Source organism: Wolffia australiana, chromosome 3 (assembly GCF_029677425.1).
Source record: "Wolffia australiana isolate 7733 chromosome 3, ASM2967742v1".
In the NCBI taxonomy this organism is placed as follows: domain Eukaryota; kingdom Viridiplantae; phylum Streptophyta; class Magnoliopsida; order Alismatales; family Araceae; genus Wolffia; species Wolffia australiana.
In genome coordinates, this window is record NC_135837.1 from 16,621,180 (window position 1) to 16,634,224 (window position 13,045).

The 13,045-nt window shown below is 38.6% G+C and overlaps 1 protein-coding gene across 1 annotated transcript; it reads left to right on the forward strand.

Annotated features, from left to right (window-relative positions):
- The first annotated feature begins 7,873 nt into the window (after nucleotides 1–7,873).
- LOC144701095 (peroxidase 27-like) lies at nucleotides 7,874–9,476 on the forward strand. The gene is made up of 4 exons (XM_078572792.1): nucleotides 7,874–8,176; nucleotides 8,257–8,445; nucleotides 8,565–8,730; nucleotides 8,824–9,476. The coding sequence occupies exons 1-4, from the start codon at nucleotides 7,967–7,969 to the stop codon at nucleotides 9,228–9,230; spliced, it is 972 nt and encodes a 323-aa protein (XP_078428918.1). The 5' UTR covers nucleotides 7,874–7,966; the 3' UTR covers nucleotides 9,231–9,476.
- Nucleotides 9,477–13,045: the final 3,569 nt, after the last annotated feature.

The following is a 13,045-nucleotide window of genomic DNA, read 5'->3' on the forward strand; positions in this document are numbered from 1 at the left end:
TAATACAATAGAGGTTTAAAAAACATACAGGCCTGGCCGAGGAAATTATAAGGAGGGTGAATGAGTCTACGGGCCGCCGTTATGAAAATTATAAAGGGGCATACATGTGGGCTTCACATGGCCCAGGCCCAAGCCCATAATGGTATGGACTTTTCTTAAAGCCCACAATATAATCTTGACCGTTGATCTTCTTTAAGAAGATTGAAAGGTCAAAATCAATCCTTGTTATTCCGTTTTATTTTCTATTATTTTCATGCGACAACTCAGCGAGGCGCGTCAACATGGACGAATCAAATGTGAACACGTGGACGTTTGGGCTGACATGGACACTGCTGACTGGGAGGGGGCCATCAAACTTAAAGGGGTCCACAGCTACGATTTAATCGTAGCCGTTGAATCCCCAAAGTGTGGATCTAATGGTCCAAGGGCAGCACCGACCTTTTCTTCCTCCTGCTGCCATCTCCGTTGCTGGAGCCATTATTCTGACAACAAGAAGGCAGATTTTGGTCAATTTGTCGTCGGTGATGACGACGAAAAGGTCCCATATTGGTGAGGAAGGTCTTTACACCGTTCATGACCTATAAAATGAGCTGTAGATCACCGGAAAAGCATCTTTCTCACCCAAATTTGAATTGACTTTCTGAAATAAAAAAATGACGGAGGAGAGGATCCTCTGTCTTCTTCTTATTTATCTTGGCTCTCTCGATCAACGGCGGTGATAGAGTTGCGACCTGAAGGGGGATTAGTGAGGAAGAAGAGTGGAAGAGGGAGAAATCAAGGAATTCTTACCTGAAGGACGACGTGGTTGGAACGGGGTCTAGAGCCGCCAGCAACCTAGAGCTGCTGCAGAAATGCAATCCTCCACTTTCTTCTCATTTTTCTTAGTTCTCTTGGTCAATGGCTGTGACAGAATCTTGACCTGAAGAGATATATGTGAGAGAAGTGTGAAAAGAGGAGGAAGAATTCGTGTGCCAAACCAGGAAGATGACACCACCAAGCGTGGATATCTGAAGCCCACGACGATCATCCACCAGACGACATAGTCTGGTAAGTCACAAATTACATTCATTTAAGTCTTATCTTTATCGAAATAAGAAAAAAAATTAAAGTGAATCAGTCAAAAATCTTATTAGAAATCATTTTTGTTCATTCGTGCATTTCTTCAAACAATTAATCTGTATTTTTTCTAAACCAACTTTTAACAAATTTTTAAACAACTTTTCTTAATGTCTATCATCCAAGTAAAAAAATATTTAAAATAATGAATAAAATATAGGAATTACTACTTATTTTACTGATTTACTCATAAAAATACATTAAAAATTGATGTCGTTCCTTATATAAATACAATATAAATCCATTTTCTTGTCTTAGGCATTCTATCAAACACCTTTCCCTCACAAATTGACTCTGGAAATTCTCCTATCAATCGACTTTTGAAAATTTCGTAGAAATGTCCTTAAATCACTAATCTACCTCCAATATTTGTTTACAAAATAATAGATTCAAATAAAATTTATAGGGGGGATTCTCTTTGTAAAAACACAAATATTCATTAGTCACAAAATTCCATATTAGTACTATCCTTTTAAAATCCTTCCTCTCTACTCCCCCAACTCATTATTTAATTTTACATCTAAGAGCCAATCCCTGTGGATACGACGTTACTCTACCCTATAAATTTCTGCTTAAGATTACTGATTCATTAATTTTATTTGATTGAAGCAAAAATGATGACAACGACAAATTAACACCCCATTTTTGCTTCATCAACAACCACTAAGGATGAAGACGACAACTGCCAGCAACGAGGACTATGACAGCTGGCAATGGGAAACAACAACCACCGAGGATGGATGAGGATGGAGAAGGGGACTACCAAGGATGGGGACAACGAGCACCAATGACAGGGAACTACCAAGGATGGGGACAATGATCACCGATGACAGGGAACGATGACTGCCAAAGAGTGGGATGACTATCCCCAGAATAGTAACTATGACCACTGAGGACAACCGTTGATGACAGAGAGAAACAACTGCCAAGGACGGGGATGGAAATTGCCAATGACAGTGATAACAACCACCATAGATGGGGTGATGGCTACCGAGGACAGGGATGATAAGCACCGAATATGGAAATGACAACCATCAAGAATGAGATGACCACTGAGGATGAGAATGATGATCATTGACAATTGGGATGACAATCGCCACCAACGGGGACGATGACTACTGATGACATGGAAGATAACAACTGAGGATGGGGAAGACAATCATTAAGGATCGAGGCAACAAACACCAAGGATGGGGATGACGACCGCTAAAGACAGGGACAACAACCGCCGAGGATGGGGATAATGATTGGCAGTGATGAGGAAAGATGACCGCCGAGGATGGGGCTAGTGATTGGCGATGATGAGGAAAGCTGAATGCGAAGGATGGGGATAATGATTGGTGATGATGAGGAAAGCTGACCACCGAGGATGGGGATAATGATTGGTGTTGATGAGGAAAGATGACCACCGAGGATGGGGATAATGACTGGCGGTGATGAGGAAAGATGACCGCTGAGGATGGGGACAAATCTTTCTCTCTCAGGAGCTCTCTCTCTCTCTCTCACTCCCTCTCTAACTCGGAGATCACCTGCCTTTGGGTCTATTTCTCTCTCTCTCTACATAAGCTTTCTCTCTGCGGAAGTTGCACATAGAGAGGCCCTAAATGCAGGAGGGGAGCTCAAATTCTGAGTTTTTTAACCAATAAATTTATATAAAATGATACTGATTAAACTAATCTACCTTGTGATAAAGGGATTTTGTACTCTTTCAATGGTGATTCAAAAGGAATGAGATGGAATATGTATAAAATATGCAAGAGTAATGCGATGGAAATGATGAGGTGAGAGGATGACAATAAATATTTAATAAGAATAAGACAAGTCATTGTAAGAGCAGAAAATAGGAGGATGTGAATTGATCAAATGAGGATGAGTAATATAGATGAGATAATAAATAAGGGGAAATGATAAGAAGAAATATTTGAATTATTTTTAAAATGAGGGTTGGAAGACAAGATGTGACAGAGATGATGGCATGAGATGTAGTGATGTTGGTAAAATGAAATGATAAGAAAAGATTACTTACCATAGGTCATCATGTACCACCAACTCAACAAAAATTTTGCGATGAAGGAAAGCCTCTCCTCTTCTCTGTTGATATTCTCCAAGCACTTAGGGACACTTGACAGATCTTCAAAACACCACTCTTTTTTAATTAGCCTCTTTAAGGAGGAAGCAAGGCCAATGTTTGTTTTACAAAAATTGGGTGCCCATCTTATAGATCCAACAATAAAGACGAATAGGGAAGATAAATAGGAAGGTATCCTTAAAATTCCACCTCGACCAACCTTTTGCATCATTAAATATCAAGCCCTAAACTTGGACAAGTCCAGATAGTTTATTTAATCTAATTCTTCCTCTCTCCTTGTTCTTGACACCGTCACCACATTGTCTTTGGAGTTATTACTTAAAATCTATAAAGTTCTATACAATTATTGGCCTATATTTGTACACATCATTCTCGATCAATGGCTCATGGCACACCACACATCACAATGCAGAAACGACAAGATTGAGAACCAATGATGAGTGAAAGTGTTTAATCTGGTGAAGATTCAACGTGCACCTCGTCATCACTTCTAATCTTTACTCCAATCCCCCATTGACAATGGCTCTCCACGAATATGCATGGGCTCCACATGCCATGTATTAAGCGCTGCCATTTTTTATTTTTTAAAAAGTAAATTAGCAAATTATTTTGATTTCTTGTTTACTTGGCTCGCACATTGCATTAATTGTGAAGTAATTCTAATATTTATTTATTGGACCATGTTTTTTTATTGGAAAAAGCAGGGTTTTGAGTACTACGGAACCAAGGTCATGCTAGTAGATTGATCCTGCAGTGTCCTGGAAACCACTTATGGGGGTTTTTATAAATGAAAAGGTTGAGTGTTTGTAAGAGTTTATGGGAGTCCAATGGACCACTCACCCACACCCATGAAACAAACGAAGAAATATACAATAGTGGTAACTCTGTAGGTCCCTGAAAAGTCATTGGGTGCCAACATCTCATTTTTTGTCCCCCTTGGAGATGGCAATGCATGGAGTAGGTGCTGTCTCCATTGGTCATGGGGTATGATCAGAGAAATCTGCAAAGTAATCAGCACCTAGGCGGGACATCGATTCCCCCCTTCATCACTCCACATGATACATCGCTCACAAGGGCTGTCATGTCGAAGGGTTTAACATGCACGAAGAGCTGGCCGGCCAAGTCTCTCAATACGATGACTGCCCCGCATCCCGAGGAAGATCCTGCCAAGTAGTGCAAAGAGAGTGGGTGAAAGGGCGTACCACATAGTTGGCGAGTGCATCCACTATCTAGTTGCCCTCTCTTAGTTAGTCATGAATACTAATGATGCGTGCTCAATACCATGTGATGCCCTGCCATAAACTTTCTAGTGATGATGCCAGATTACCAATATGAATAAAAAATTAAGGATTTGTCTATCGATTATTTACTGTTATAGCATCACCATTTGTGAAGTCATAATGACTTCCTTTTGTAATGATTAGGTGTGCTAGTCAGTACAGAAATATTGGATGGTCATCAATTGACAAGTTGAATGGTGACATGTGACACAATTGTGATTGAGGCCAGAAGAACCATTAATTAATTCATATCAAATTAAATATTAGACCAAATATGCGGAATAGATTTTCTAAGGAAGAAAAATGAAACCATAAGATTCCTACTCCAAAAACTATCTTATTTCAGAGTATCATGTCGAAAAAATAGCTTAATATTCCTAAAAATTCATAAAATTAGAAATATCATTAGAAAAAATAAATTTAATCATTTTAGGTTTTATAATATGCATTCGTAATCAAGTTAGTGTAAAGAAATATGTAAATATGGTCTTATGAACGTACTCAATATCTGTGTCATTAATGATCAAATTTTATAAAATGGGAATAATTTGCGACACATTATCTTGGTTCCATGGACTTGAACTTCAATTCTTATCTACATATCTAAAGGCATGAAGCCACGATTCTTCTTCAAGAGTTGAGAAGATGTATTACAAAAGTGATAGATCTGAGAGATAAGTACCTTTATGAATCGCCTAACTACCATGTGGTATAAAGGTAAACACAGCATAAGAGAGTACCTTGAAATGCCTTATATTTGTTCCAAGCTCAAGGCTCTATTCTTGGAGCTACCTGAAGAATGCATTATCTGCATAGAGCTCAATTCGGCGAGTTATACCTATCTGAGTACCCTTCTCTTACAACAAAATACAACATGCTATTTTTCGTAGTAATTTCAATTCTTCCTCACCTATTGATTCAAACCTTACTCACACTATACTTGTATGGAAAATTATAAATATTTTTGCATAAACAATAAGCCTTATGTGACAGAATTAACCCTAATTTCTGGTTAATTACTTTCACAATGAGCTCACATCATTATTTCTTCCAAGGGAAAGTCCAAGGGTAAAGGAAAGCACAAGGGCAAGAAAGCTATTGAGGGTCCACCTAACAGGAAGGAACATGAGGAATGTGAATGCTTGTTTTTCATTTATGATGGACACTTGAAGGAAGAATGTGCTAAAGATGTTACTTGGTGCAAGAAGAAAGGTACTCATTTTTCTCTTATTTATGTTGAAGTTAGCCTTTCTTCTTGCACCAAGTAACATCTTTAGCACATTCTTCCTTCAAGTGTCCATCATAAATGAAAAACAAGCACTCATTTTTCTCTTATTTATGTTGAAGTTAACCTTGATTCAGTACCAAGATACACATGGTGGGTAGGTTCATATGTTTCTCCTCAAATTGATGTATGAACATAGGGCTGCCTCAACAGAAGCAGACTGAATGAGAATGAGAAATTCATCAACCATGGTGACGATTAAGTGATGGAAGCCAATGATGTTGGTGCCTTGAAGTTAAAATTTAAAAATATCGCATTTGGATGTAAATTAATCAGATTCTTTTTATAGCTTCTTTTGGATGTAAATTAATATCTACTTCTGTATTGGACAAATATGGTTATCATTTTCCATTTGGAGATAGATAGTTTATTTTATTTTAGTAATCATAGATAATAGATGTTTGGTGCTTTCGAATAAGTTGTATAAGTTGGCAATATCGCATCTTCGTAAGACCAGTCCTTCCATACAAACTTTTTTGGTACAAAATGCAAGTTGGGTAATGAGGATTTATCATCTATATGGCATAAAATATTGGGCCACATTCTCAAAAGAGAATTGCAGTGCCCATGTCAGAAGGAATTCTTGATTCCCTGTTTTTAAAATATTTTTACATGCATCATATGTATCAATAGAAAATGAAAAAACACAAGGAGAACAAGTTTCAATCAGGCTTCATAGGGCTTAGAACTTATTCATTTAAACATTTGTGGAAAACCCCTATAGTCAACAATTTTTTATCTCATTCATCTGTGGTAATTATTGATATGGATACTTGCATCTCATCCATTAGAAATCTCAAGCAATAGTCATGTTAAAAAGTTATATAAGGGTGAAGTAGAAATAAACTTGTAAAAATAATCAAATCTATTAGTTCTGACCATGGTGGAGAATACTACCGCAGAAATGATGACTTAGGTAAACAACATCTAAGACCCTCGGTACACTATGCTAGGATCCCCAAGCATGAATGATATAGCTAAAAGAAAACACAGATGAGTCAAACACATGGTAAGAAGTATGATTGATCTTATTTACCTGAACCCTTTTTGGGAGTAGCTCTGAAGGCGGCAGCTTACCTACCAGATAGGGTTCCAATTAAAGCAACTCAAATGACCCGTATAAGCTTTGGGCAGGTATAAAACAAAGTCTAAAGCATTTAAGTTTTTGGATGTGGATCGATGGGTCAATAATATAAAGAAAAATATATGCTGAAGCGTTCTTGTGTGATTTTTATTCGCGACCTATCTGAAGATAAAATGTTTTACATGGTTCTGCTAGAATGCGTACTCAAGAGGACCACTTGGATTGTATAAGATGATGGTAGTTTCAAGTAAGTATCCTCTGGAACTGATCGGCACAAACGATCGCTGAAATCAGATCGACATCCTAAATTGCTTAATTCGGTAACTTGACTTTAGGGCGTCGGTGGAATGAGATTTAAACATGTGCTTGTAAATAAATAGGTGGCTGCTGCCATAAGATTTGAGTTGGTGACGCGTTCTTCAAGAAAAATAGTAAGAAAGTATTGTCCACATCTATCTTTATGTCCATTTCAATGAGCTGTCTGATTCACAGTGGAGGACGCGTGGCCTCCTCAAGCCACGTTCAACGTTCCCCCGGCAACTTCAGCAAGCATTTCTTTTATGGCCGGTCATTTGTTTCGCCCCGCCATCACCATAATGGTCAAAACCCTCGGCATACCGCGTGCTGTGACTCACAGGAAACACTGTTGAATTTATCCTGAAGAAGTCTGGAAAAGGATCGTCTCATCGCCACGAGACACTCATGATTCGTCATCTATGACGACTTACGATGAAACGCGTGGCTTGCACGCGCACGGCCAGTCTAGATATACTTCTTCTCTCAGTCTAAGTTTCTATTGGAGTGATAAGGTAGACAGTGAGAGACGAAAGACACGGATGAGCACGATTTTGTTGTCGTGATCAGCGACTAAACAGAAGGGATACTCCCATCTGTCGAGTGCTTTTCTCATAAACAATTGGCTGGAGCCACGGCGCGCGCTGAAAGGCGGATTTCTTGAAGAAACGAATCCGCTGCGAATGGCGATCTCTTCTTGGGTAAGTGTATAAGTAGCATGTTTCTCTCTTCATACCGCGCCGAAGAGAAGAGAGAAAAACGGTGGGAAACGCGTTGCGCAAAACATAGAAGAGAAGACCAGAGAAGAGAAGCAGAGGATGAAGAACTCCAAGTTCTCTCTCGTTGTGGCCTTACTGACAGTCCTCTTGGCAGTGGCGGACGCTACGCGACTGAGAGTTGGCTATTACGAGAAGACCTGCCCACAAGCCGAAGCCATAGTTAGGGAAACGGTGGCGGGCTTTGTTGTGAAAGACCCTGCCGTCGTCGCAGCGTTACTCCGCTTGCATTTCCACGACTGCTTTGTCAGGGTAGGCAATTCTTTTGATCGTTGTTACTGCTCCTCAGCGTCGTATTCTCTGCTTATTTTTTCAACGATTAATCACGACAGGGTTGCGACGGATCTGTGCTTCTCAACTCCACTATCGGTAACACAGCAGAAAAGGACGCTTCGCCAAACCTGACCCTCGACGGCTTCCACGTTATCGATGCTGCGAAGGCGGCCATCGAGAAAGTCTGCCCCGGTACAGTGTCTTGCGCCGACATCTTGGCCCTTAGCGCCAGGGACGGTGTTTCTCAGGTAAATCATCATTCTATCTGAAAGCGCAGGCGAAAAACGGAGATAGAGCGAGTTTAAGACCATAACTTGTCTTCGATCGGTAGCCATACCAACTATGTTTCTATGGTTGTTGACTACAGAAGGGCGGACCGAGCTGGGCAGTGGAGACGGGCCGACACGACGGACGCATATCGAAGGCGTCTGAGGCCGTCGCTGATCTCCCGTCTGAATACGCCAATATTGAAGGGTTAATTGCGAACTTTGCCAGGAAGGGGTTCAACGTAAAGGACCTCGCTATCCTCTCAGGTGAGCGTGCGCTCATATTATCCTCTCTTCAAGGTCTCTGTATGGAGTTCGGAGTGCCCTGACTATTTCTTGATGGGTTGGTTTGTCACTCAGGAGCTCACACCATCGGTAACGCGCACTGCAGCTCATTCAGCGGCAGGCTCTACAACTTCACAGGAAAGGGCGACCGCGACCCGTCTCTGGATCAACAGTACGCCTTGACTCTGAAGAAGGAATGCAAACGGGGCGATGAGAACAGTATCGTAGAGATGGACAGGGGGAGTGTCCTGAAGTTCGATTCTAGCTATTACAGGGGAGTGATCCGAGGGAGAGGGCTCTTCGCTTCTGACGCTGCCCTGCTACATAGCAAGGTAACGAAGGAGCTGGTCTATGCGTACGCCAGGAACACTCCCCAGTTTTTTCACGATTTCGGGGTGGCGATGATCAAGATGGGCAGAGTCGGCGTGCGCACGGGCAAGAAGGGGGAGATTAGGAAGCACTGTGCTCTGGTAAACGCATAAGACAGCCCGAACTATTGAAGCCTTGAGGGAAAGAAGAGCGTAAGAGGGTAAGAATATCAGGGTGTAAAAACTGTAATAGGATGGAGAATATGATATGGCGTTTTGTCTTGTGGTCCTTTTTTATAAGTTTACATGTGTCCGCTCGGCGGTCACTTAAAGGTCCCCGCGTGAACCGTGTTCCCACGCTGGTCACAGCTGTAGAAAATATAATTGAAGGTCGTGATTAAAATTTGTCCTTTCGGTAGATGTTCAGGCTTTGGAGACACTTCGTTTACTCAGAACATTTATGGAAAGTTGGTGGCACGATTCAGAAGATTAGAATGATTTTTTGACAATTTTTTAAAATTGTTTCTGGCAAGTAAAGAGTTGAAATTTTAGTATTGTGTATTTCTGCTATGTGACGGTTTGTAGTTACTACACTGTCTCGTCTTTATCATACTAGCGATTTCAGAATCACATCCGAATCCGTTTGACTCTGTCTAATATAAAATCTATGAATAATTTATGAATAGTCCAGATCTCTTCCTTTACTTTCAATAATTGAGCAGATTTTCAGACCTGTCCTAAGACTACTGTAATCTGTGAATCAATCTTTTTATTTTCGTTGTCAAATGGAGAAATGATAAGAGTCATGATTCGTCATAAATCGTCCATTTTTTGCCATATACTGTCATAAACCTTTCTAAAAATTGCACGCATGTTCTAACGCGGGGGAAATAGATAATCTGAACAAAATATGTGTCGCCATCTGATTGAATAATATCTCATCAAAATAAAAGTATGTTATTGGATTTTATGATATTTGATGAAGTATCATATGGTGAAAGGCAGCGCGTAAATGTGGCTCCGACATTAAAATGGAACCGTAGTCTCATTAAAAGGGACAACATTGTTAATTCAGTACACATGACACATGGCATAATGAGAGAAATGAGAAGAAGAAAATCGTCATTTTGGCATTGCAGGTTGAAAAAATCAACATCGTTGGGTCATAAAAACTAAAATTTTCTACATATTTTAATTCACACAAGGACATTGTGACAGTTCTGATAGAGGTGATTTCAGATCGTCAACGAGACATGAAAAATCCTCTCATCAAGTTTGGAACCTTTGGCGAATCCAAGGAGTATCGATTTGTTCAGATGACAGTTGAAAAAACACACATCACCTTGCAGTTATTTCAGACCCTGAATCCATAAATATATCCATTTCTTAGAAAACATTCATAACATATGGAGATACATTACTGTGATTTTTAACTTTTAATTTAGAATAATTGTAGATTACCCGACTTCACATTGTTTGATGAATTAATTTTTCTTTTCTTGACATTTTTTCTTATTTATAAGATTTCTCAAAATGTTGGATGCAGGTGATAAGGCATATTTATAACATCAACGTAGATCATTAAAACAAATGTCAAAAACGTTGCGACACACTTCTTAAATATTGCATCATGCCCTTTAAATATATTTTCTATTTAATATTATTATAACTGACATATATTTACTTCAGAAGTCCCACACAAACTCGTAGAAAGCTAGTTGTTAGTCTATGATGATATTTTTAATCGTAAACTATGTTCAAGATATAGGTATCCATTTTAATTTCAATTACTGATTTAGAGGAAGGAGACGGGCCAATATAGAGGCTGATTTGAAGGCTTTGCGCAGAGGGAGCTGAGCCCGGAGCCAAATTTTGGACGGAAGTTGAGAGAGATTTCCTCCTAATATGGAGGGATATCAGTGAACGGTGTACCCACGCTGGCCACACGCCTAGAAAATATCAGTGAAGGTTGTGACGAATGTTTGTCCTTCCGGTAGATTTTTAAGATTTCTTGATACGCCATTCACTTACATTTACGAAAAGTCGGTGGCACCATTCAGGGCATTAGAATTTTTTTAGTATTATTTCGGCTAATAAAGAGATGAAATTTTAATATGATGTATTATGCTATGTGACGGTATGTAGTAACTACACCGTCTCGTCGTTATCATTCATGCAATTTAAGAATCTCATTCCTATTCGTTTTATTCCAAATCTAATAAACATTATTTGAATAATTCACGAATCGTCCATCATCTCTCCATTTTCTTTCAATAATTGAGCAGATTTACAGACCTCCTGTCATAAGAGTACTAGAATCTATGAATCCATCTTTCTTTATTTTTCTTTTGAAATGGAGATACGATAAAAGTAATGAACTCGTCATAAATCATGCGTTTATCGCTACATACTGTGACAAAACTTTCTAAAAATTGCACGCAAATTCTACCCAGGGGGTATAGATTATCTCCTCAAAATAGGTGTTGCCGTTTGATTGAATAATGTCCCACCAAAATAAAAGTATTTTGTTGGATTTTATGATATTTGATGAGTATCTTATGATGAAAGGCAGCGCTGTAATTGTGGCACCACCATTCAATTAGAAGTGCCGTCACATTTAATGAGACGAAATTGTTGATTCAGGACACATGACACATCTAATAATGAGACAAATTAGAAGAACAAAGTTGTCATTTGGCACTACGGCTTGAAATAATCGGCTTTGTTATGTCACTAAATCTAATATTTTTAGACACTCAATGAGACATGAAATACTCATTATGTGTGGAACCATTGGGGACTCCAAGGAATATGGATTTCTCCAGATGACAGTTAATAAATGTACACCATCATGCAGTTATCTTATATTTTAAACCAATAATCATATTCATTTATTGAAAAACAACCCAGGAACATAGATTGACATTCGAACGAATTTGAAATTGAGAAATACTGTGTTACACAACTTAAAATAGTTTGATGAATTACTTTTAATCAGATTCCTCAAAACCACTACTTAAAATATATATTTATAGATTATTATTTGTTTTGATGATTTTTCATGAGACATTTCCCTTAAGCGCATTTCCTAATTTTTTATTATGATATAATTCTAAATGTAGTTTAGAGTACCATTAAAAAATCATAGAGACCATGCGGGCAGTCTTTAATGATATTTTGAATTGTAACTATGTTCAACAGCTAGGTATATGGTTAGATGTCAATCTGATAAAGAGGAAGGAGATGGGCCAATATAGGAGCTAACACAAAGGCTTAGTAAGCAGAGGGAGATAATTCCCAAGCCAAAATTTGGAGGAAAGCTTTGAGCAAGAAAATTATTTTTTCTATAAAAAATCAGTTTTATAAAAACGTCTATAAATATGTTTTCATAAAACCTTTTTTTCTATAAAAACGTCTGATTTATGAGTAATTTAGGGAGGAAAGAGAATTTGGGCTGTACATGTGCCATGTATAAAACCCTTCCTTTTTCAATCGCCACACTTTTAGAGCATAACTCCAGAAGCATCAGGCTGAATGAAATAAGCTTTCATTATAACATTTTAAGGTTTTGAAGGCTTTTCTTGTTTGGTCTTTTTCTCAAAAAATCATTCTTTCTTGACCGAATAAGGCTCCTGGTCTCTGTTGAAGATATTGTCTCTACGAGTGTGTTTTTGGATTAGAAGAATCTCCAAATTCACGTTCAATACCAATAAAATAGAAAATAATCTTCCCTTATTTATACATTTTTTTCCCTTGTTTTGAGCCCTTTCTTCTTGGATAGCTCCTAACCAGGAATGAATCTAGATCTGACAATACATCATTTATCTAGTTTATCTCCTCCCCATTTTCGTATTTTAATCATATTCTTCCACTTTAGTCACATGTATATGGCTTATTGCACATTGAAAGATATTTATACATTTAAATTGTACAGGCCTATGAAAAAAATTCAATCTCAATACAAAATGAAAAGCCCTCTTCTTAGAAAC

What these genes read in the sequence shown, in the direction of transcription:
- LOC144701095 (XM_078572792.1), top strand. Translation starts at nt 7,967, where the DNA reads ATGAAGAACTCCAAGTTCTCTCTCGTTGTGGCCTTACTGACAGTCCTC. An exon ending in CCAGGGACGGTGTTTCTCAG is followed by an intron (nt 8,446 to 8,564) that starts GTAAATCATCAT and finishes TGTTGACTACAG; the next exon opens with AAGGGCGGACCGAGCTGGGC. An exon ending in GGACCTCGCTATCCTCTCAG is followed by an intron (nt 8,731 to 8,823) that starts GTGAGCGTGCGC and finishes TTTGTCACTCAG; the next exon opens with GAGCTCACACCATCGGTAAC.